The sequence below is a fragment of the Bubalus kerabau genome, chromosome 11 (genome assembly GCF_029407905.1).
Source record: "Bubalus kerabau isolate K-KA32 ecotype Philippines breed swamp buffalo chromosome 11, PCC_UOA_SB_1v2, whole genome shotgun sequence".
NCBI lineage: Eukaryota > Metazoa > Chordata > Mammalia > Artiodactyla > Bovidae > Bubalus > Bubalus kerabau.
This window is the reverse complement of record NC_073634.1, coordinates 7693654-7719915: the sequence shown is the minus strand read 5'-3', so window position 1 is coordinate 7719915 and position 26262 is coordinate 7693654. Positions and strand designations below refer to the sequence as shown.

The 26262-nt window shown below is 44.1% G+C and overlaps 1 protein-coding gene and 1 pseudogene across 1 annotated transcript in view; both read left to right on the top strand.

Moving 5' to 3' along the window:
- AFF3 (ALF transcription elongation factor 3) overlaps positions 1–24695 on the top strand; it is a 582468-nt gene extending 557773 nt beyond the window's left edge. Inside the window, exons 17-23 of the mRNA XM_055539447.1 lie at positions 1011–1074; positions 4592–4728; positions 11198–11269; positions 13088–13181; positions 16424–16473; positions 16967–17190; positions 20912–24695. Coding sequence (XP_055395422.1) covers positions 1011–1074; positions 4592–4728; positions 11198–11269; positions 13088–13181; positions 16424–16473; positions 16967–17190; positions 20912–21033 — 763 coding nt within the window. The 3' untranslated portion in view covers positions 21034–24695. The remainder of the gene's footprint in view (positions 1–1010; positions 1075–4591; positions 4729–11197; positions 11270–13087; positions 13182–16423; positions 16474–16966; positions 17191–20911) is intronic.
- Positions 4821–5185, top strand: LOC129622672 (cytochrome b-c1 complex subunit 7-like; annotated as a pseudogene).
- Positions 24696–26262: the final 1567 nt, after the last annotated feature.

Sequence of the window (26262 nt, the reverse complement as noted above, 5' to 3'; positions counted from 1 at the left end):
CTCTCAGATTCGTCTCTGGATGAATTACCTTCATCTCGCAGCAGAGTTGGGTTATCGCTTTAATAATGCCCATGCCTGGGGTTAAATGTTTACCAGCCAGCTAATCAGAACTCAAGAGAATACAAGCCGTATTTGCACTGTGACAAGGGAGACATCACTTTACAATTAGCTTCATTACAACTGGAATGTAATCATTCCAGTATCACCTCTTTTCATTTCTCACTGCAAAGCGTTAAAATAATTATAGAGACACATACAACTTTAGGTACCAGTTATGCAAACAAGCAACACCGATTTTCATAAGGCTAGACAAATACATACATCTATGCACATCTTTACAATTATTATATCTTTGCCATCTTTATATCAAAAGTGGATTGTTTTATGTAAATGTCTCAGAGAAGGCAATGGTACCCCACTCCAGTACTCTTGCCTGGAAAATCCCATGGACGGAGGAGCCTGGTAGGCTGCAGTCCATGGGGTTGCTAAAGAGTCAGACATGACTGAGTGACTTCACTTTCACTTTTCATTTTCATGCATTGGAGAAGGAAATGGTAACCCACTCCAGTACTCTTGCGTAGAGAATCCCAGGGATGGAGGAGCCTGGTGGGCTGCCTTCTATGGGGTCGCACAGAGTCAGACACGACTGAAGCGACTTAGCAGCAGCAGCAGCATGTGAAATAAGATTTTGCATTTTCTTAACCATGAGATTAAAAAAAAATCTGATTTACAAATTAGGCACTGGGGATCCATGTTAAAAAATAACCGTAAACGTGTATATATTTATCTACATATATTGAGCATGTTTTGAATTGTCAACTTAAGAGCAATATAATGGTCTTTTACATATAGGCAGTAGTTTGGAAATGCAAAAAAAAAAAAAAAAATACTTGGTTCCATCTTAAGCAGAGTCTTGAAATTGTGGTTCAAGTTTGAGCAAAGGAAAAAATCGTCGCTGAAGGTCTTACACTTGCACAGTAATGATGTTTCGTGTCACTCTCTCCTTGTAGGCCACGCAGTGCAGATTATTTTATGCAAGAAGCTAAGCGAATGAAGCATAAAGCAGATGCGATGGTAAGACCTTTTCTCTCCAGATCTGTTCCTCCAAATTGCGTTTGTACTGCAGCTTCATCGCTGGGGCAGCATAGCCGGGGTAATTATAAAATCTATTACAAGGATGGCTGGGTCTGTTAAATGCAGAAGTGTTTATATAATCCAGTGCTCATGGCCCAATAAATTATGACCTCAACTAATAATGTCTGACTTGGAGGAAGCCCTGGATAAACAAATATTTCAATTTAGTCCTAAAGTTTGAATGGGAACCAGAGGCAATGGAGTCAGTGGGTGGTAGTTTTTTTTGTTTTGTTTTTTTCCTTAAAAGAAAAAAAGGTTTGCATTTTTCTCCCTTGTTAGCCTATCCAGTCCTTGGCTTGGTCCCAGGATCAAATCCCTTTTCAAAAAGACTTTTGTTGTTCTTCATGTGTACCTGCCAAAATAAATACTTCCTCTGAAACTGGACAACCAAGAAACTATTACACACACATAAGACCGTAAAGTTACTATGATTTGATGTTTTCAAAGAGTAAGTTTTCTTATTTGGGAAAGCTTAACGCCTTCATGCAACAGGTATAAAACTTCTGATTTTTTTCTGTAAGAGATCATATGGTTGTTCCGTCTGAAAATCTCATCCTAAAGGACCCCTTCTTCCCTGGTCATTTCAGTTCTGCTCCCCTCCAGCGTTCATAACTGAAATCAGGGCACTAGAGATGAGTAAGACATCTCAAATGACCTTCAGTTCAGTTCAGTTGCTCAGTCGTGTCTGACTCTTTGCGACCCCATGGACTGCAGCACACCAGGCCTCCCTGTCCATCACCAACTCCTAGAGTTTACCCAAACCCATGTCCATTGAGTCTGTGATGCCATCCAGCCATCTCATCCTCTGTTGTCCCCTTCTCCTCCTGCCTTCAATCTTTCCCAGCATCAGGATCTTTTCCAAAGAGTCAGTTCTTCGCATCAGGTGGCCAAAGTATTGGAGTTTCAGCTTCCACATCAGTCCTTCCAATGAACACTCAGGACTGATCTCCTTTAGGATGGACTGGTTGGATCTCCTTTCAGTCCAAGGGACTCTCAAATGACCTTCAGAGTATTATTCTTCCAGGGTTGCAGATGCATAAACTATAACCTCACCCTCCTCAATGCTACTGAGGTTGCCCACCAAGCATTTATTAGTATGAAGCTCACTGCCTGGGTCCACTGGTATACAGGGGAAATAATCAGAGTATCAGAAAATACAGAAGGGAAGTAGGAGGTAGAGATCTTATCCTCACAATCCCACAGTCTGATGGAACACGGGTCCCCAACCCCTGTGCCACAGACCACTACCAGTCTGTGATTCATTAGGAACCAGACTGCATAGCAGGAGGTGAGTGGTAGGCAAGCAAAGCCTCGTCTGTGTTTCAGCTGCTCCCCATCGCTCACTTTACTGCCTGAGCTCTGCCTCCTGCAGGTCGGCAGCAACATTCTATTCTCTTAGGAGCGTGAACCCTGCTGTGAACTGCAAGTTCAAGGGATCTAGGTTGTGCACTCCTTATGAGAATCATCCCCAAACCATCCCCCGACTCGTCTGGAAAGATTGCCTTCCACAAAACTGGTCCCTGGTGCCAAAAAGTCTGGGGACCTCTGTGATGGAACGGTCTGGTTGCCAGTAGATGCCAATGCATGGTCACATTGAATTTTAAAGCAGGAAGTTTCCTGCCTGAATCATCCAAGGTTTACCAGGATTCTTCATTCCGTGTCACCTTGCCCAGCCTGGCCTTTCCCAGTGACACTGTGCTACAACCACACTGGCCCCCTGCCGCCTCTAAGCACACCTGACTTGTGCCAGCCAGTGGGCTTTGCACCTGCAGACGGCACACTCACAGTGTCTCATACATACACACTCTCACTGTCGTGCACACTCACACCTTCAGTGTCCTCCCCAGATTCCGCCCGATCATGCTTTCCCTTCCTGGGTCACCTTCTGGGTCCCTGCAGGTCTCCTCCTGGAGGCCACCCAGCCGCCCTGTAGCCCCGTCACTTGCTCCCTCCTGCCCTCCCTTTGGCATTGGACTCCTTTGCATTTCACTAGTTAATCATGGATTCCCTTGCACTTTGAGCTATCTCATGAGTGCACTTTTTTTTCTCTCTAAATACATGTTCCTAGAAGGAGCTTTTGTGTGTCAACTGCAAATCACACAGAATCGGGTACTTCAGGAAATACTTGCTGAAAGAAATGACTTCCTTAATCTAAAAAGCACTGCCAAGAAATACTCCTCTTAGGGTTAAAGCTGTTTAAATTTTTGATTTGCTAACACAGGAGAGTTTTACCTTACATTTCCGTTTCCTAAGGTGTCATAAATAATGAGAGGGTTTTTTTTTTTTTAAGAGGCAAGAGCAGTAGTTAAGAGTCTCTGTAATTCTGTTTTGTTTCATGAATGAATGTTTGAAAACCTGGGAGATTATCCAATCCCAATTTAGAATGTGCTATCCATCAAGAGTAAGAATGTATGGAACCATGAATCTGATGTGTACATTTAGATTTATGAGAACTTAAGAATGTAAAGCTGATATAGGGAAAGATTAACATAAGTTTAGACGGTCTACAGTCCCCTACAAGGGCTTCCCCTGTGGCCCAGATGGTAAAGAACCCACCTGCAATACAGGAGACACAGGTTCAACTCCTGGGTCAGGAAGATCCCCTGGAGAAGGGATTGGCTACCCACTCCGGTATCCTTGCCTGGAGTATCCCATGGACAGAGGAGCCTGGCGGGCTGTAGTCCATGGGGTCACAAAAGAGTTGGACAGGACTTAGCAACTAAACAACAGCAACAAATCCTCCCACATCAGTGCTATTGATGCTCAGCATTGTCTCCAAACTGATGCCATTCCTTGAGCTGTGCCTCCCCTCCCTGTCTTTCCTCTCCCTTAGGGTCAGGTCCTATTCATGAAACAACTGAAAAATGCATGACTACACGGAGGCGTGGAGATGTATTGGGTTGGCCACAAAGTTTGCTTTGGGTTTTTTTTTTGTTTTCTTTTTTCTTTTTGTACGATATTACAGAAAAACCCAAATGCACTTTTTGGCCATCCTAATAGATGTCACAGTGTAAAAGACAATAACCAAGGCCTTAAATTGTCCAAGTGGGAGTATACCATAAAAATGTGAAAACTCTTACATAGAGTCAGACCCATCAGCTTACACATATATCAATATTGAACACAACAGCAAGGACCAAGGAGTGAAGTTGATTTGACCATTAGGAGTTAAGAGAGAGGACAATAGAAATTAAAGCAGCTGTGAAGTTCTGTGCAGTTCTGATTGTGATATGGATTTGGCATAACCCTGTTTAACCATTCACGCATTTGCCCTAAACCAGCAGGAATCTGTGAAAATAACTAGAGAAGGAATTACCCTATTTCTACTTTTTCTGGGTTCCATTCGCAAGAGTTTGGAACTTTACAGTCGAATTTCTCAAATAAAGTATATAGATTTTGTGACAACGCTGTTTGAAAAACTCTTCTTGAGGAAGACACTGTGTTCACTCTTGACCAGGTGGAAAAGTTTGGAAAGGCTCTGAACTATGCAGAAGCAGCCTTGTCATTCATTGAGTGTGGAAATGCCATGGAACAGGGCCCCATGGAGTCCAAATCTCCTTACACCATGTATTCAGAGACAGTTGAGCTCATCAGGTAAGCACTGCATTTTCTTGCAAGAGGGTGGGGCAGGAGGTGGAGGGAAGAATATATATAAGTACTGCAAACACAGAAAAGATCCCACTCTCTGGGTCAAAACGGTGAGCAGGCCTGCCATTGCAACATCAAGCAGGTGACTGGAGGGTATTTGAAGATGGTATTGCAACGCTGTCGGGTTCAGTACCCTGGGCTGACTGTGAGGTGATGCGGTATATGAGAATGACAATGTAAGAGAAGCCCCAAGAAGGCTTCCTGAGAGCTTTTGTAATGACGGGGGTACATATTAAGAGAGCGCTGGAACTGAGCATGAGGAAACAGGTCTTGCCTTTAGAGCAGTGGACAAAATATGAGGAAGCTAAATTCTACCTTGAACCATACCCTGAAAGAGGGTATTCAGGAAAGAAAAGAGAGAGAAGGATTCATCATGAAACAATCATGCAGTCTAAATCTGTGAATGTGGCTGCCCTCAAGTATCTTTATGAAGTTGGTTAAACCTGAAATGTGGGCTTCCCTGGTGGCTCAACCTGCCTGCAATGCAGGAAACGCAGTTTCGATCCCTGGGTCGAGAAGGACCTCTGGAGAAGGGACTGGCAACCCACTCCAGTATTCTTGCCTGGAGAATCCCACGGACAGAGGAGCCTGGCAGGCTCCCGTCCATGGGGTTGCAAAGAGTTGGACACGATGGAATGATCAACACTTTCACTTTCAAACCTGAAATGTACAATGTAGAACTATCTGTGCTATAAATGTATTACTTTAAATAAATATCTATTATAATTATTCTTGGGGGATAAAAAAAGATCACACTGTCAGCTACCAAGAGCCAGTGTTCATCCCCCAAATAAGATGGACGATCTTGCAATGTGTTTTGGCATCGCCTGCCTCCTTTGATCTCTGTGTGAGTGAGGGTTGGGAGGGCGGCTCCTCCAACCCCACTGGCGAGAAGGAAGCTTTGTCTGAGGGAGACGTGAGTTGTCGACTTCGCCTGCTGGGAAGTGGCAGAATTTGAACTCTTTTCACCTCTGTGCTGTGGTTTTATATTATTATACGATTTAATACTATTTATATTTATATAATCTAAATTCTAACTCCAATCAATAAATGATTTGGGAGTATTTAATAACAGGAAAGAAGGTGCAAGGGGATTTTAGGAAAGGAAACCCATCCTATGATGCTCTGCCTGAAAAGGTACTGGCCTTGTTCTGGTCTAAGGCTTGGACCTGAGCACCATCCCCCAGCCTGAGCTAGGACCACAGTGCGAACAGATGCAGGCTTTATGACCGGGGCACAGCAGGGCCACAGGCGGGAGATGCCTATCTTCCACGATGGCTGCATGGAAAGGCACATCCTTCATGTCGCTAATGAACCATTAAGGGAATTTCATCCATTAATCGTTCTCAGAGAGCCTTTGTCATGTTTTATGTCTTTAGCTGGTTCAGCTGCTTGGAATAACGTCTAATATGCATTATATGAAATAACCCTTCCCAAAATTAACTCTAAGAGATTTTTCTAATTCTGGGATTCTAGGCCACCTGAGAGTAGATGTGTTTTACCATGCCTCACTATTCCAGATGGACAATTTCTTATTTACTTATGGCTGGGCTGGGTATTCGTCACTGGGCACGGGCTTTCTCTCGTTGTGGAAAGCAGGGCCTGTTCTTCGTTATGGGGTGTGGGGCCTCTCATCACGGTGGCTTCTCTTATCTCCGAGCACGGGCTTAGTTGCTCTGCTACATGTGGGCTCCTCCCAGACCAGGGCTGGAATCCATGTCCCCTGTGTTGGCAAGCAGATTCTTAACCACTGAATCTCCAGGGAAGCCCTGGAAGATTTCTAATCATCCTAAATTTAATCTTCTTGGTATGCGTTGACCCCAGTCAACGGTGTTTTCCATCACTCTCCTCTGGGATTCAGGAAAGGATGACAGCCTTTGAAATTGTCATCCCAACATCAAGAACACATCATCTGCAAAACGCACTTTTCAAGAATGTTTCAGAAGTCAACGCTATCCAGCCCTTTTTCTTATTAAAATATTTCTGCTACACCAATGCATTGGTGATTCCTTCATACTGTCTTCTTATTTGGTACAGTATTTTGGACTGTGAAGAAAAGAAATTGCCATAGTAAAAAAAAGACTTAAAATTACTTTAAGAGATCTTGTTGTTGTTCAGTTGCTAAGTTTTGTCCGCAACCCATGGACTGCAGCGTGCCAGGCTCCCTCGTCCTTCACCATCTCCGGGAGTTTGCTTAAACTCACGTCCATGATCTTAGTTTCTCCTGGTTCACCTCTGAATAAGGCATAGACGTGGATGCCCACAGGCAGGCGGGGAAGAAAGTAGGAGGAAGTAGACAGGCACGAGGCTGTAAGGTGTCCTAGAATGCAAGTGCCTTGAGCACAGGGGTTTGGGGGGGTTGTCTGATCTGTTCATTAATGTGTTCATAGCCCCTGGAGGAGTTCTACAACATAGTATGTACTCAGTCAGTATGACAGATCAGCAAGCAGGTCACAGGGCCTGTGGTGACCTGGAGTGTACATGGTCTGCTTAAGGCATTCACACTTTAAGAGCAAACAAACAAACCCGAGCAGCAGTAATTGCCTGATTCCATCAGATACAACTGGAGGTGCTGACACGCACACCCGCTCTGCACCAGCGGTGGGACTTTGCATGGGTGGAGAATACAGTCCGTTTTTTAGATGATTGAGTACAGTCCCTTAAGCTACTCTGAAAACTAAAATGAGAGCTGTTGTTATCTGAGTTAGAAGATAACATTAATTTACTGCTTGAAACTGCATGTTGCCCACCAAGTTTGAGACTCCCTTCCCCCACTGAGAGACTCTGGGAGCCAGGAGCACTTTTGCTGCGGGGGGAGGGGGGGTGGGCGTGCGGGGTCCTGCCACAGATGCCCAGCTAAGGATGTGAGAGAATTCCTCTCTCCACCAAGGAGAAAGTGCCTGGGGACACTGGCAAGTGGAACCCCACCTCCTCAAATCAAAAATTGCACCATGTAGACTTCCTTGGAGGTCCAGTGTTTAAGACTCCACGCTTTCATTTCAGGGGGGCATGGGTTCAATCCCTTTTCAGGAAACTAAAAGGGATTGTATATCTACATCCCACATGCCAGAATTTTAGGGAAAAATTGTAGCATAAAGGCTCTGAAAATTAAATTGTAATTGGAACCACATCCCACAGAAGTAGGCGAGGACTTGCCTGCTAAACCTAAACAGGATGACTTCCTTTTAAAAGAAAATATTTAAACAGGACCCAGGATCTTCTTTGGAGAAGGCAATGGCACCCTACTCCAGTACTCTTGCCTGGAAAATCCCATGGACAGAGGAGCCTGGTGGGCTGCAGTCCATGGCGTCGCTGTGAGTCGGACACGATTGAGTGACTTCACTTTCACTTTCAGGATCTTCTAACTCAATAGCCAGAATGTCTAACATACAGTAGAAATTCACTCATCATACCAAGAAACAAGAAAATCACAGCCAAGATGAGAAGAAACACATGGTTGACACCAGTAACCAGGATGAATCAGATGTTAGAATTATCTGACCAGGATTTTAAAGCAACTATCAGAAAAATGCTTCAACAAACAATTAAAAATTCTCTTGAAACAAAAAAATTGAAGTCTCAACAAAGAAGAAGAAGTTGTTTTTGGAAAAGAACCAAATGGAAATTATGGAACTGAGAAATGTAATGGAAATATAAAGCTCACCAGAGGGGCACAGTAGTAGAGAAGCGATGACAGCGGATAGAATCAGTGAACTTGAGGACAAGAAATAGAATCTACGCCCAACCTCAGCAACCAAGAAAGCAGACTGAAAAAGAAGTGGAGAGCTTCAAGCACAATGACAGTAAAACCTCCAGGTCGTCCTTGGGGTCCCTGAAGAAGGAGAGAATGGAACTGAAAGATATGTGAAAGAAGTAATGTCTAGGGCTTCCATGGTGAAGAATCCCCCTGCCAGTGCAGGAGACATGGGTTCAATCCCTGGTCCAGGAAGATCCCACATGCGTCAGAGAAACAGCCCAGGAGCCACAGCTGCTGAAGCCCAAATGCTCTAGAGCCCGCGCTCCACGACAGGAGAAGCCACAGCAAGGAGAAGCCCTCACACTACGCTAGAGCGTAGCCCCCGCTCACCACAGCTAGAGAAAAGCCCACGCAGCAAGGGACCCAGCACAGCCAAAATCAGTAAATAAGTTATATTTTTTAAAAGAAGTAATGACTGAAACTTGCCAAATTTGGCAAAAGACATAACCCTACAGGTTCAGGAAGCAGAGAAAACTCCAAACAGCCTAAAGCCAAAGCACTGCATGTCAGTACACCATCAAAACTACATTTCTGAAAACTGACAACAAACACAAAGCCCTGAAAGCAACAAGAGGAATGACGCATTACCCACAGGGGACGCCGGTTCAGGCACAGCGGGCGCGCGGGCTGACGCCGTGGGAGCTGGGGTGGCATGCCAGGCCTCCAGTGTGGAGAGAAGAAAGCCTATCTAACTGTGCACTTAGATCCAGTGAGGCCGCGCGCTTCAGGAATACAGAGGAAACAAAAACATTCTCGGATTAAGGAAAATGAAAAGCTTGTATCTAACAGACCTACCTTTAAATGTTGGCTAAAGGAAGTTTCTCAAACAGAAAGGAAGCAGCAAAAGAAGGAATCTTGGACCAATGGGAGGAAAAGGAAAGCAACGTAAGCCAAGAACTGTGCGCACGTGCAATAAACCACCCTCCTCGTGAGCTATGTAAACCAGAGTGCTCAGTGACTGAAACAAAAAATATACCACCATCTGTGATAGGTGCACATTGTTAATCGCTCAGTCATGTCCAACTCTTTGCAACCCCGTGGACTGTAACCCACCAGGATCCTCTGTCCATGAATTTCCCAGGCAAAAATGCTGGAGTGGGTTGCCATTCCCTTCTCCAGGGGATCTTCCTGACCCAGGGGTCAAACCCGGCAGGTCTCCCACATTGTAGGCAGATTCTTTACCACCTAAGCTACCACGGAAGCCCATCTGATGCTCAAGGCAATGTTATTTAAAGGCATAAACGTGGAAGTAAGGTTTCCACCCTTCATGCAGAGTAGAAAATGTTGATACCAATAAACTGTGAGAAATAACCCCATGAAAGCTAAACAAAGGGGATACACTTGAAAAGGGAGGGAGGTTCAGGAGGGAGGTTCAAGAGGGAGGGAACGTAAGTATACCTACGGCTGATTCATGCTGATGTATGGCAGAAACCAAACCAATATTGTAAAGCAATTATCTTCTAATTAAAAATAAATAGATTTTTACACACTCGCCCTCTGCCATGGCCCACACTCTGTCTGTGGAGTGTGCTTTTCTCTGAATCTGAATAAATCCATTTCTTACCTATCAAAAAATAAACTTTTTAAAAGTACTACAAATCTACATGTGTTGGAGACGGTGTAATAACAGTACCTTTTCTTGAGCAACTTGCAACAAGCCAGCCTGCTATGCTAAGAGTGTTACAGATACTGTTTCACTTAATCTCTACAGCAATGCCATGCGCTCAGCAGTAATGTACTCATCTTACTTTATAAATAAGGGAAAGGAGGCTTAAAGATGTTAATTTGTGTAAGCTCCCATGACTAATGAGTGACTAACCTGGGATTTGAACCCAGGACTCCCTGACCATTCCCCAGCCTGCCTCAGGTCTCTCCAAGGATCTGCAAGTAACCTGGTGTATTATTGGAGAAAGGAATGACCATGAACTGCTGATCAGAGAAATAAGTGAGATTGAGAAAAGTTCATAAAATCTACTAGTTATACTGCTGTCAAAATAAGAGTTTTGTAACAATAAAAGAAAAAAAGGTAAACCCACATATTCATCTGAGGACAAAGAGTAAACATTTTTCTGGAGATTGGTCCGAAAGGGTTGAACTTTACCAACATCTTCTCAGCCACTCAGCCATAGATCAGAAGTTGTAAAAATGGATGAATCACCATATACGTGGGTAATGCTTGAATGGATAACACTCTTGACTGTCTGTAGAATTTGGACTTGTATTGTTAAAAAGCAGAAAGTATCTAGATGGTCATCAAAGTCATTTTTTTCTAGTCATGACAATAATGTCATGGTTAGGGGAAATGGGCAACCTCAGCTGGCTCTCAAGAAAGAACCGTCGGGGCTCCCCAGGTGGCTCAGTGGTAAAGAACACGCCTGCCAATGCAGGAGACGTGACTTCAATCCCTGGGTCAGGAAGATCCCCTGGAGAAGGAAATGGCAACCCACTGCAGCATTCTTGCCCGGGAAGTCACACGGACAGAGGAGCCTGGCGGGCTGTAGTCCATACGGTCACAGTCGGACGTGACTTAGTGACTAAATAACAATAAAATCAGCAAGCACCATGAAGGACTAAGAGAACTACCAACCTAGAAGATGTTCGATGGCTAGTAAGAAAGCTTTATTTCTTTGTTTCCCTTTCCTTTTTTTTCTTTTTAAGGTATGCCATGAGACTAAAAACCCACTCAGGCCCCAATGCCACACCAGAGGATAAACAGCTGGCTGCATTATGGTAAGTGCACCATACCGGCTTAAAACAGCCTCCCCAGCCTTGCACGTCTGCACTGGCAAACCTGGTAACCTGGTGCCAAAATGCGCGATGTCTTCACAATGCTTCTAACACACCAAACTGAGGGCATTTCTCGAGGTGGCCTTGGAGAGCCTGCTCCCTGCTGCCCTACGCACGAGGTGAATTCATGACTAGAAGTGAGCAGGTCTCGTTTTCCTGTGTGTGTGTGTGTGTGTGTGTGTTCTAAAATCTGGTAAGTCTGTGTTTTAATCATTTGAATGTAAATTGTGCCCAATGTAATCTCTCATATTTAACATTTTGGATGCAATCAGAATGATTCATCTGTCTCTTTACGTGTGGGGTTAGTAGGGCTGAGTCAGGACGGTGTGTTCAGGTTCTCAACCCATTAAACTGAGGAGCCGTTCCTTCCACTTTGATAATCAAAGACTTTATAAAGGTTAATCAACATGTAACAGGTTTTTTCCTATAATAACAGAAATGATAATGATTATGTGATTGTAATAACAATAATTTTCCCCATGACATTTCCTCAGGACACCTCACTGTTAGTGCCTGCCGTGATAAGGAACTAAGATGTCTCTATCTCTGACGGTTCATACTCTACCCTAGAACCTGATTTGCAAGTCGTAGAACCGAATCTCAAAATAGTAATAATAACAATAGTGGCAGACACAAAAAAGAGGGTCTCTGATAGTTTTGCATCAGCACTTCATGTAGAGTTTGATGTGCTATTACTCAGGGATATATTGTATTAATACAACACAGGGAATGAATGCAGCCAATATTTTGTAATAACTGTAGATAGAAAGTAACCTTTAAAAATTGTATTAAAATAAAAATAAATTTTAAAATTTAAATAAAAAAATAAAATTTGAGACCATTAAGTTGTATTTTCTAGGTTGGTGTTCTACTCTGTCAATACCATATCTGAGTTAGCAAATAATTATGAGTGAAAAGCACCAAGAAGTAGTTGATATGGCTTGGGAAATGCTTTCTATGCTCTTTTCGAACTTTAACTTTCATGTCAGGATTAATAAATTAATTATGATTAGTTCATATTATATAAGAGGGATTACTGGTATGTGGTCCCAGCATAGTTTTTAATTACTTATAAAACACATTCATATCTGTTACTTTATATGAACTAATTATAGTCCAGTAGTTTTTTTAAACTTTTTGTTTTATATTGGAGTGTAGCCGATTAACAGCAGAGGGACTCAGCCACATGTGTACATGTATCCACTCTCCCTCAGTAAAGTAGCTTAAAAGGGAAGGTGACAAAAACAGGTAGAAGGGCTGTGCTTCAACAAACCCACGGCCAGAAGTTCAAGATGTCCAAGGAAAATCAGAGTAAGGTAGTTCTGCCCTGAAGTTCACCCAGAAAGCAGAGCACGCGATGTGCCAGAGCCTCTCGCTCCTCTCGTGGAGAGAGACTGCCCTCTCGTGGTGGAAGAAGGAAATGGCCAGCTGCTTAGTCCCAATGAAGAAGCAATAAAGCTATTCATTTGTACTTCTGTTCTTTATTTATATATACACACATTTCTTATTGATTCATATTTATTCTTATATTGTTTATGTATATATGTTATTTATACATATTTACTTATATGAAGGGATGTTTTTAATGGAGTAACTGAAATTTTGAATCTCATCGAACAAATAGAAAGGTCAGATACCTACAGACATATATGCATGTATAGAAATATTTAATATATATATAATCATGCTATGAACATTGAGTGCATTGGAACAACAAGATTGTCAGCACAGGGGCCACTCATTCGTCTCTTCCTCCTGCAGTTACCGATGCCTGGCTCTCCTGTACTGGAGGATGTTTCGACTCAAAAGGGATCATGCTGTAAAGTATTCAAAAGCACTTATCGACTATTTCAAGGTACTGTCTGGCTAACGGGCAGAATGTTGTACCCAGCTGTCTCCCCGTCAAGGACATGTTCAATGTAGAGTCCACTGATTTGGGGCTAATGCAGGAGCCGTCTGATATCCGCACTAAGCCTATTTATGGCCTACTCATGGCATTCAGGGCTCAGAGAATAGCCTGAGAACCCATCTAATTTATCCCCCTGCCTAGGTGCCTAGAGAAAGAAGATCCTGTTACCCACCCCAGCATCCTAGGAGGTCCATCTTTATAGCTAACATAAATTCCTCGTGTTCACTCAGAGCTTCTTCTTCCTCTTAGAAGTAGCTCCTTAGAAGCAACTCCTCTTTGCTATTTCCAGTCACTAATTTAATTTTTAATAAAGGTGTTAATCTAAATGATAAGAAATGGCTTGGTAGAACCCAGAGGCACTAGAATAACACTGTGCACATAAAAGGATAGAATTGGAAACTGTGCTTTTTTATGGGATGAAATCATTTTCATTGGGAGAATGAAGAAAGAGGAGGGGAGACAAAAAAAAAACCCTGATGTTCTGTTGTGAAGTGGACCTGACATCATAATTTATTTGAGACTTCCGGCCTCTTTGCTGTCCATTTGACTATAGAAACAAGAAATTATGCCATCTCTGCCTCCACCAAGTCTTTATCAGATACACAGCCATCATTTTATGTTTATTTTTGGCTGCACTGGGTCTTCGTTACTGAGTGGACTTTTCTCTAGCTGCGGCGAGCGGGGCCACTCTTCCTTGACGTGCCCAGGCTCCTCGTTGCGGTGGCCTCTCGTGTTGCGGAGCACAGGGTCTAGGCGCCTGGGCACCAGCAGTTGCAGCACGCAGGCTCAGTAGCTGTGGCTCGGGGGCGCCAGCGCTCGGGCTCAGAAATTGCAGTACACAGGCTTTTAGTTGCTCCACGCCCGGACTAGGAATCTTCCCAGACCATGTCCCCCCTGCACTGGCAGGCGAATTCTTAACCACCGTACCACCAAGGAAGTCCCCACAGTCATCATTTTAGATCTTTAATCCCCAACCTCCACTTCTTGGAGATGATTTCTGATGACCCTGCTGTGTTGGAGGTCCCGTGGGCCATGTGCATCCAGTAGCCTGGCCAAGCATGTAGAGTATCCGGGTGCTAAGCCAAAAAGGTAACTGTCTTAGTCCACTGACAACCGTGGGTTATAATGACGAGTACTGACACTAAGAGTCTCCCTTTACTTTGGGTGCCTAAGTTTAAGTCGTTTTCAAAAATGTAGAATCTAAGAGCTATTTTGGGCTCCAAAATCACTGCAGATGGTGACTGCAGCCATGAAATTAAAAGACACTTGCTCCTTGGAAGAAAAGTTATGACCAACCTAGACAGCGTATTAAAAAGAAGAGACATTACTTTGCCAACAAAGGTCCATCTAGTCAAAGCTATGGTTTTCCTAGAAGTCATATATGGGTGTGAGAGTTGGACTGTAAAGAAAGCTGGGCACCGACGAATTGATGCTTTTGAACTGTGGTGTAGGAGTAGACACTTGAGAGTCCCTTGGACTGCAAGGAGATCCAACCAGTCCATCCTAAAGGAGATCAGTCCTGAATATTCATTGGAAGGACTGATGCTGAAGCTGAAACTCCAATACTTTGGCCACTTGATGTGAAGAACTGACTCATTTTAAAAGACCCTGATCCTGGGAAAGATTGAGGGCAGAAGGAGAAGGGGACGATAGAGGATGAGACGGTTGGATGGCATCACTGACTCAACGGACATGAGTTTGAGCAGGCTCAAAGTTGGTGATGGACAGGGAAGCCTGGTGTGCTGCAGTCCATGGGGTTGCAAAGAGTTGGACACAACTGAGTGACTGAACTGAACTGACTGAAGAGCTATTACTTAAGAGTTATTATAGTAAAGCAAAGCACTTGAATAAAGAAGGAATCCGAACTCTAAGCCACAGAACTTTTAAGAGATCCGAGTTGTGAATGTATGTGGATTGTCCGTGAAACTGTACAGAATGAACAAGAACATAACTTAAAAATCAGAACTCCCCCTCCAGAAGTTCCTGGTAGATACCCTAAATCAAAGGCTATTTCAATACTACTTAAAGTTCAGAGATTATGAAAACTTTAGGAAACAATGATTAGTGTTAGTTGCTCAGTCATGTCTGACCCTGCGATGCCATAGACTGTAGCCCTCCAGGCTGCTCTGTCCATGGAGTTTTCCAGGCAAGAATACTGCAGTGGGTAGCCATTCCCTTCTCCAGGGGATCTTCCCAACCCAGGGCTCGAACCCAGGTCTCCATTATTGCAAGCAGATTCTTTACCATCTGAGCCACCAGGAAACAATGATAGTTGGTTCATATAAAATAAGTTTCATCAGTACAACTGGCTCTGAAAAGCAGGACTTTGCCCACCCGTGTTTTTTCCAGTCACGGGACCTCAGTTGTAGTGAAAGAGGCCTGACGGCAATGTTGCACAATTCCCGTGTGTAAGGCCATTTCTTACCATTTTGATAACACCTCCACTAAAAATTAAAAATCAGTCACCACTTCATAAAATTCTTTTTAACCAAAAGAAGCATTTTGTCTCTGGGGAAACCAAGCTGAGGCTATTATATTTTCTTGTTTCTGGAAGGGAACATTGACATCCATATTATAAAGACCATTTTTTTCCTTCACAATGTCACAGACTTGTGTCCAAGAAAGCTTCATTGGACTCTCAGGGAGGAAATCTCTCTGTACATTTAGAAACTTTCCTTGCCACAGGCAAAATGTCTTTTAAATGCCTAATGCAAACAACTGGCTCAGGCGACAAATCCTACATCAGAATATTTAAATAAATCAGAATTTTTGAATTCAGTCTCTGTTAAGGAAATACATTTAATCTATTCTTTTAGACATGTTCAAGAGCAACTTCCTTTAAGAGAAATACTTTAAAGCTTCGTAAGTTAAAACAGTAACAGCTGATGGTCTCATATATTTTCAGGCATTAAATGTGTATCAACAGTTCTGCAAATATGCCCTACATTTAAATATAAGATGTTCTCAGTGTATGTGTGGGAGGGGGGTTGCCTGCCGCCCTACTATCCTGCAGAGAGAAAGCCAATAGCCTAGTAACTATAACTTCCCAGATCCAGTTTCTGTGACCCTGCATTTTATCTACAGGGTCTGCCATTACTTCTCTCAGGGGTCAACCAAGAACATGTTACTGTGGGCTGTTTAAACTCAAGCAGATGGTACTCACTGTCAACATTTTTGTTTTCTTGCAGAATTCATCTAAAGCTGCCCAAGCCCCATCTCCATGGGGGGCCAGTGGAAAGTAAGTTCATTTTTGCGAAGTGAAGGTGATAAATGAGATGTTGCATGAAGCTGAGCAAGGGCTTTCTGGTGGCTCAGTGGTAAATCACCTGCCTGCCAAAGCAGGATATTTAAGAGACGGGTTGGAGCTCTGGGTCGGGAAGATCCCATGGAGGAGGAAATGGCAACCCACTCCAGTATCCTTGCCTGGAAAATCCCATGGACAGAGGAGCCTGGTGGGCTACAGTCCATGGAGTCGCAAAGAGCTGGATACGACTGAGCCCTCCCACCCCCAAACACACACACACACACCCCATACATGCACACGCACACACACACACCCCCCATACACGCGCGCGCACACACACACACACACACACACACGCGCGCGCACACACACACACACACACGGGAAGCTGGGCATCGCGCTACTGTTTACCGTGCCCCGAGGGGCCGCCCTGCCTCACCAGGTCCTAACCTCTCCACTCTTGTTTTTCCATGCTCTCCCCTTCCAGGAGCACTGGGACCCCATCCCCCATGTCCCCCAACCCGTCCCCCACCGGCTCCGTGGGCTCTCAGGGGAGCCTGTCCAACAGCAGCACCCTGTCCCCGTCCACCATCGTCAGCATCCCGCAGCGCATCCACCAGATGGCAGCCAATCACGTGAGCATCACCAACAGCATTCTCCACAGCTACGACTACTGGGAGATGGCGGACAACCTGGCCAAGGAAAACAGAGGTGCGTGCCCCTGGGGGAGCTGTGCGTGGGTCAGCCACAGCTCGGGGAGACAGCCGGGTCCTCGGGCACCGCTGGGCGAGATTTCATCATTCACCCGAGTAGAAGCTGTCACCTACCGAGTGAACTTTCCCTGACTTCTCCCCCTACTCAGCACCTCCAGTGCCTTTGCCTGTCTTTATAGTTACTGTGGGAAAGATCAGAGATAGAGATGGGTTAGAGATGATACAGGTACCAGTGATATAGATACAAGTTATATAGCTATGCACACGTATGTTTTTCCTTTAGACACTGAGGTCCTTGGAGGTAGGGATGACATTTTATTCAACTTTGTAACCCTAAGACCGGCACAGTGCCTAGAACATAGCTGGGGATCTGAAATACTGCGTGAATTAATTAGCTGATGAGTACGAATGTTCCTGGGCTTCCCAGGTGGTGCTAGTGGAAAGAACCCACCTACCAATGCAGGAGGCTCAAGAGACACAGGCTTGATCCCTGGGTCAGAAAAGATCCCCTGGAGGAGGGCATGGCAACCCACTCCAGTATTTTTGCCTGGAGAATCCCTGGACAGAGGAGCCTGGTGGGCTGCCGTCCGTACGGTCTCAAAGAGTTGGATACGACTGAAGTGACTTAACACACACACACATGAGTGTTACTGCCGATTCAAATGATAGCTGGTTACAACTGAAAAAAAAAAAGGTTTTTATGGGTAAGTTGTATTTCTTTTTAATTAATTTGTATTGGAATATGCTTGCTTTACAATGTTGTGTTAGTTTCTGCTGTGTGGGTATATATGTCCCTTTTTCTGATTTCCTTCCCATCTAGGTCACCACAGAGCCTAGTCGAGTTCCCTGAGCTATACAGTAGCTGTATTTCTTTTAAATAATGCTTGTTTTTACTCATAAAAGCATGTTTAAACTGGTATGTATGTAAACTATGGCTAAATTTGTAAAGTACAGAAAATAGAGAAAAAAAATTTTAATTATCGGTAATCTTATCACGGGCTTCCCTGGTGGCTCAGTGGTAAAGAACCCACTTGCCATGCAGGAGACATGGGTTCGATCCCTGGGTCAGAAAGATCCCTTGGAGAAGGAAATGGCAACTCACTCCAGTATTCTTGCCTGGAAATTCCACGGACAGAGGAGTCTGGTGGGCTACAGTCCATGGGGTTACAAAAGAATCAGACACGACTTAGCAACTAAACAACAATCTTATCACTATTAACGTTCTATTGAAATGTCATCTAGTCTTCTCCAAATATGCAGGATTTTTACCAAAATAAGATCATAGTGTGTGTACAGTTTTACATCCTTTTTTTTTTCACTTTACATTATATCAGGCATATTTTCATGAGACTAACTAGTTCAAAAACACCCTTTATGATGGCTCAGTAACGCTGCCATAGTAGTGGTTATACAGTCGCTGTGTCAGTCGCTCAGTCGTGTCCGACTCTTTGTGACTCCATGGACTGTACCCGCCAGGCTCCTTTGTCCATGAAATTCTCCAAGCAAGAATACTGGAGTGGGTGGCCATTTCCCTCTCCAGGCACTCTTCCCAACCCAGGGATCGAACCGTGGTCTCCTGCGTTGCAGGAGGAAGCTACTAAGGGAGCTGAGCTACTTTATACAGTCTTAAAGTATCACAATTTCTCAAACCATTCCCCTGCTGTTGAACATTTATGTTACTTCCACTTTCTTCCACTATTACAAATAACAGTATGATAGATACCTTCATATAAATCACTGTTCATATTTCTGATTATCTTCTGATGGGAGGGAGTTGTAGAAATAGAATAGGTATAGATCAGGTGTAGATTCTTTTAAGACATGGTCAACAGGTATAGATTCTTTTAAGACATGCATTGTTATGAAAGAAAATGAAGTGTTAGTCGCTTAGTCATGTCTAACTCTTTCCACCCCATGGACTATAGCCTGGCTCCTCTGTCCACAGGATTCTCCAGGCAGGAATACTGGAATAGGTAGCCATTTTCTCCTCCAGGGATCGAACCCGAGGCTCCTGCTTTGCAGGCAGATTCTTTATTGTCTGAGCCACCAAGGAAGCCCTGATTGGTATATATGTTATTAATGTTCTCCCTACCAAGTTCCTGCTCTTTCTCCAGTACTGAGTGAGAGTTTTGTTCCCATGGTAACGTGCTTCAGAGGCTAAGACTGAGAAGTTCATGATGAGATGAGAACCAGTGGCACAGATCGGCAGCTGGGCCCTGAGTACATGAATCTGATCATGTAACCAGACGGGACATAACAGCAGCTCAGGGATGGTGTGCCCAGAAAACCCAGTGGGGATGCCAAGGAGGTCAGTGCCGGGGGCCAAGACCAGCAGGACAGGCTCCCTAGAGGAGCTGGCACAGAACAGGATTTTGAAAAGCAGATAGTCGAGTAGCTGAGATGGAGTCGGGGTGGATGTCACAGGTGGATAAAAGAGCAAGGACAAATGTACAAAGGTTTCTATGGCCGGTTTGGGAGAACCTGAGCAGGCCAGGCTCCAGATGGTGCCACCAGCTGCCACCTGTCCCTCAGCAGAGCCACACATCCAGTCTAAAGTCCACCTGGCTTCCCCCAACCTGCCCCTCCTCCCTGGCTCTGTTCCTGGCTTCCTGCCATGCTGTCCTCCCTGCCACCTGGACCCTGGCTCTTCTCTGAGCCTCCCTAGCGGGACCTCATTCAGCACATCCGGGAGCACCTTTCAAAACCTCCTCCCAGGTTCTTGGGCTTCCCTGGTGGCTCAGATAGTAAAGAATCTGCCTGCAGTGCAGAAGACCAGGGTTCAGGAAGATCCCCTGGAGAAGGGAATGGCAACTCACCCCAGTAGTCTTGCCTGGAGAATCCCATGGACAGAGGAGCCTGGCGGGCTGCAGTCCACGGGGTCGCATGAGTCGGACACGACTGAGTGACAAACACTTTTCCCAGATTCTTACTTCCAGAGAGTGCTCTTAAACGGCCTTGGTCGGTGCAACGTGGCAGCCGCATGAATTGATTTGTCTCTGTCAGCCGCTAAACTGCTCTCTGAGATGGCAGAGCCTATGCATTCTTCATCTTGGTGTCCCCTCTGACTCCACCCTTGTTCCCTTAGCATAGAGCCTTGGCAGTGATATGTGTTTAAAGCAAGGACAAACCCAGAGAAGGTTCACAGGCTGGCTGGCAGCCTCAGTAGAGATGTCTCAGAACCCATCTGTGAACAGGACCTACACTATAGCACGGGGAACTCTCCTCAGTATTTTGCAATAACCTATAAGGGAAAAGAAGCTGAATCCTATTTCACATATGACTGGATCACTATGCTGTACACCTGAAGCTAACACAACATTGGAAATTAATTCTTCTCCAATAGAATAAAAATAAAAGTTTATGCAAGCTGATTGCTTCAAAAGCCAAAAAAAAAAAAAAAGAACCATCCCTGATTTGCCTCCAGGAGCCTCGGACTCCCCCAGGGGCTCAGCACCTAAGACAGTTGAGTACAGTGTAAAGGCTGACAGAGCTTCAGGCCAAGTTCAGGGTGAGAGGTGTCACTGCACAAAGGAGAATGCCGCCCAGGGAAGTCAGTTTTCCTTGCTTTCTGGCTGAATAGATGTCATTGGTTTGAATTAGAAGTCGCCAGTCGAGGGATTCTAAGGACCTAGGTGAGCTCTCTGCTGGGAGGCTCATGTCATGTGATGGGACCGGGAGCTGAGCGTGTATCCCCCTGACGGTCCTCTCTGTTTCACCAGAATTCTTCAACGACCTGGACCTGCTCATGGGGCCGGTCACCCTGCACAGCAGCATGGAGCACCTGGTCCAGTACTCCCAGCAGGGCCTGCACTGGCTGCGAAACAGCGCCCACCTGGCCTAGACACCTGCCCCCAGCTGCGGCGTGCGCGCGTCTCCACAGATGGCCCAGCATTTCTGGACACTGTGCTCCCCACGTTCCCGGCCACAGCATTTCTCGAAAGGCGGTGAATAGTTTTCAGCATCGAACAACAGTCTTTCCTCCCAGGGCATGTGTGTTTGTGTGTGTGGGTGTGGAATAAGCTGCCTGTGGAGGTGTGTAAGACACAACAGTTCTCTAGAACACATCTTTTTTGTCTAGTTTCCAGCCTCCCAGGCTAGACAAAGTGATCTGATGTTTCTGATTAGAGAAGACACACACTCACTCACACACACACACACACACACTTTCTAGTTCAAAGCTAAACCGTGACTTCTTAGAATATTCAACCAAAATCTCATGGGTTAGTGAACCAGGTGCAATAGAGCACACCAAAAGCTTGACTGCCAGTTAAGATGAACCCAGCTGTTATACTGTTGATTACTTTCAGTGTTAATATACTTTTCTCCCATTATTTTTTTATTGTCTGTATTCATGGGTATTTGAATAATGAAAATAAGTCAGTTATTTTTGTGCTGAACGTTTACTAGACTGCATGTTACCAAATACCCTGCCTTTTGTCTGGTCCCTCCCCTCCTCCATCCAGTTCTCCATCTAACTCTACCATCAGCTAAACGTGTTAGATGCAAATGAATCGACTCCCATGGGCCTTCCCTGCCCTGCCCCCCAAAATAGTATGACCATGACCCTGACCCTGAGATTTGGTGGAAAAAAAAAAAGCCCTCCATGTCTTTGAAAACTCACCCAAAGGAAGCAGCAGCAGCTGTGTCCCCGGGCTCGGTGAGAAACAACCCTCTGCCCCCACCAGGAGCCCAGCCGGCACGTGTTTCTTCCTCCCGCCACTGTGACCCCAGGGGCTGTGGAGCCCCGTGGGCTTGTCAGCCGATACTTTTCAACAAGCCTTTTCTTTGTCTGAGAGCTTTCTTACCCATGTTCTTGGCCAAATGAGGACATTGTCTAGGGTGCCCCTTCCCTCGGAATCTGTGTCTGTTGCTTTGTCAGGCCAAGAACTGTTTGCTGCCGTGATCCTGTCTAATCCTCCCTGTCTTTGGAGAAAGTGCCGTGCGGACCCTGAACGCATTTTTGACCTGGGGGATGTATTTCGGGGTCTGATGAGCAGGTTGCTCACCACAGAGCAGGTGATCCCTGCAGTTCTGTCTGGGGTAGCAGCGACCGGAACATCATGCTTAACCCCCGTGCATCCGGTACGTGTATGTCTTCCCCCGATTCTTTGTTTTGCTTTTTTTTTAATTAAGTTTACATTTTAGTTTTTTCAACATTTTGTTTACAGTGTTTGTCTGAAATCTCTTTTATTGTCTGAAATTTATTTCTTTTATTGTCTCTCGTCATATCCTAGATTTAGTGTTCTTGTTAAATATATTTGAATACAAAGATATTGGTAAAAAAAAGAAAAACTCTTGGAAAGGAGGATATACCTTGCCATGCTTTAAAAACAAAAATAATGACCTTGATGCCTCTCACTTGACAAAATTACCCCAAGACAGCCTGAGAAAGACAGGTGATGGGGTACATGGAATAATCCATTTTTCAAGGTGATGATAACGTAAAACATGTATATCAGATGCTAATGGTCTCACTGGTTTGGTTGCAAGGTTAACATTTTCGTCAGCCTGATCTGTGGGTGGGAAATCAGATTGCTGTAATTCCCTAGCTCTAAGCCCTGATTCAAAACTGTGCAAGTGGTTGAACAGCTTTGGTGATTTGAAATTCATCTCAATGAACAAGTGAAGGCTTTGTGAAATTTGCATTTCGTGTTGGCCTTTAAGCAGCTGGAAGTATTAACAATACTTCTTTTTTCACATGTATCCAACTGAGGTGCTTCTGACATTCCTTTCACTAATTATTACTAGATTTCCCCTTCCCACTGGGGTCTAACTTAAGAAATTTTTATTTTATTTTTTTTGGAGGACTGAGGCTGAGTTCTACTCAATGTTGCTGAATTCTGATGAAATGTTCAGACTTTCACATAAAAGGACAGCCCGCAGTGTCCCTTGTGCATCCCTGGGGTGCCTTTCTGATCTTATCCACCTTTAAGCCCCAGGCCTCATGGTGGCGTCCACGCAGTGTGCTCACGAGTGAGGGCACAGGCCGCCTCCAGCTGGTTGTGCCAGCAGCAATCAGGACGCCGTGAGCCGCAGTCACTTCCAGCAAAGCGTGAAGCCAGTGAGCTGGGGGCAGTCACAGCATGCCGTTCCTCTCACGGTCGCATTTCACTGGTGCAGCGTGTTGGGGCAGTGGTTGTTCCTTGCTTTGGCATCAGTGCTTTTGATAAGGAAGCATCTTCTGATCATTGCTGCTTCCTTTTCTTTAGTTTTGTTCAAAGTACAAATAGCTCTCTTGTGTTTTCTGATTATGAAACTAACAGACACTCATGGTGAAAATTCAAACGATGCAGACAAGTGTAAAGTAGGAAGTACTCAGTCCCACCCCCCAGAGACAGCACTGCTCACCCTTCCCTGTATATCCTTCGGGAGAGCCTCCCATTTAAATGTAGAATGTCTATCATCATTTCCTTCTATTTGAAGACATTATTTCTTCAGAAGTTCAGTACAAGTTCAACTGGCCTTATCCCTCCATGACCTGAATGGACCTGGATCACAATTATTAGAAATATCTTTGAAAGAGAGGAACCCAAATATATTCATAATTAAAATGTGGGATTTGTTACCATTCGACACAGATCAGACTCACATGCAGAATTGTGCTTGGGAAGAGAGGTTCTGTTAAAACGCTATTTCTGGAAACTTTCAAACTGCAAACGGAAAGTCGGACCCACTATCTAAAGAGAAATGTACTGGAAAAAAAATCTGAAACCTTGACAAACTGTGTATTGGATTGAACATGTGGAATCAACGCAGTGAGCTTTTCTGCACTAAAACGTACCCTTGTATCTACAACAAAGATGTGTGTATTACATGACAATGATGTGTACATTTCTGACATCCCATACATCATATACACAGTTTGTATAAATGCATACATTTAAAAATATATATGTACAGTACAGCTACCATAAAACTGTAGTACGCTTGAAGGATATGACCAGTGCCTAATGTTGAGTATAAGTCACTGCGTGTTTAAATCACCTCGGAACTGCAGCCATTGTTTTCAAATTAATAAGTGCAGCCAACCTTATTTATGAACCACATCTTTGAAACTGTGCAGTAGTATATACATATATATTTTTAAATAACATTTTTCACAGTTTTCCAGAGTTACTGTTGAAATCTGTATCACCAAAAAAAAAAAAAAAAAAAAGCAAGATTTTTTTTAATGATGTAGACACTCTCCAGACCCAGTAATCTGTGTGTGATTTCCTGTTTGTAGATACCCAAGACACTTTAGCAGTCACCAGCCTTAATGCATGTACAGGATATTATTGTGACTTAATTTATCTGCAGTTTTTAATCCATGTGAAATTGGAATTTATAAACTGACTTGGATTAACTATGTCTGCCTTTCTAAGGTTGCAAATGTTACATTAAATGATTTATGTTGTAAATGAGAGACATCGAGTTGTACGTAAAAAAAAGAAAAAATGTCCACCAATTTCTGTGAATATTTTTACAAGGAAACTTCAGACTCAAAATATATTCAAATAAGCATTCTGGTCCCTAGTTCATAATCTCTTTAGAATGGACCTTGTAGTTTCATAAAAGTTTTTAAATGATGCTTCCAACAGATTATCATTGCCAAGTCTGATATTTTTCATGGGGGGAAAAAGTAATGTTTTCATTATTGGAAGTATAGTTTGCTACTTGTCTTTCCCATTTCCCAGCATATTTACACACGTGTGTGTGATAACACACCCACAATGTCCCAGAAAATGCTGAACAGGAAGCTTAAGGGGGTTATTTTGATAGCTACACTGATGCCTGTCCAGCCAGTAGCCCCGGGACACTGTTTTACTCAACATTCCATAATGACAGAAGTTAATTCCCTCACTTGTGTCTACCAGGTTTTTCCAGCTCTAACCAACATGGTGGAGTAATGTCAGCAATATTTTCTTAAGTGAAATGAGAGAATTTTGAACTACCGAAGATAGAGATATTAGACCAGTGGCTTTCTATGATATATATCTCCTCCATGTGAGAGCGTTTTTTATTAGCCTCCTATTTTTTACTCTTCTTTCTCCCCTTTTTCATTCCTCTCCTCCTCAAATTAAACTAAAAAGAAGCAGAAACAGAAGTAAAACAATTGCTTCATTTTGCCCAGCCTGTATCTTTATATTCAAATACGACAGCAGAACCCTAGCTCTGGTCACCATGATGACCACCTCATCTCAAAGATGACCAGGATGGGGTCCTTGGCTTTGCTTGCTCCAGAGACTGCTGAACTTGGCACTCTTTCAGAGGTGGCTTGGGCTAAGAAATGTCCAATCGTCTTTGAAGAGCTATCTTCCCCTTATTCAGTTTAGCCTACTACTCAGCTGAAGTCTATTCCCATCAGAATCCTATTTTTAAGAAGTGGTGGCCCAGATGGTAAGGAATCTACCTGAAATGCAGGGGACCAGGTTTGACTCCTGGGTTGGGAAGATCCCCTGGAGAAGGAAATGGCAACCCACTCCAGTGTTCTTGCCTGGAGAATCCCATGGACAGAGGAGCCTGGTGGGCTGCAATCCATGGGGTCACAAAGAGTCAGACACAACTGAGCAAATGGCATTTCACTGAATCAACTGGAGTCTTAAGAGATCTTTTTTTTAATGAAAGGAAAAAAACAACCCAACCACATAAACTGCATTTCCAGCAATCTGGAGCCAGAGTTTATTTCCTTGTCTTCCCATTCCCAGAAGAACACAGTTTTTTGACATTACAAACTTCCTGACAAATAGCACAAGAAATGTTCAGACTTTTGAGATGCGTGTTCTCTTTGTTCAAACTGAATCCTTCTGTATATGTCATCAGATGGGTTTGTTTGCTTGGCATAAGGGAAATTATAAAACTCTGTCCTCAAATGAAATACATCTGACCATGGTTTGGTTTGGGTTTTATTATTTAATTGATGCGCTGAGGCAGCAGGGGGTGAATTTGGGGTCAGTTGAAAGGGGATATAGGCTCACAGCTCTTACTCGTAGTAATGGGAATCAAGGGATTAAATCCCTCTGCATTACTTTGAAAACCCACCTCTTATGGCCAATTGTGAACACACTGCTCTGAGGGATGAATTCAAGGT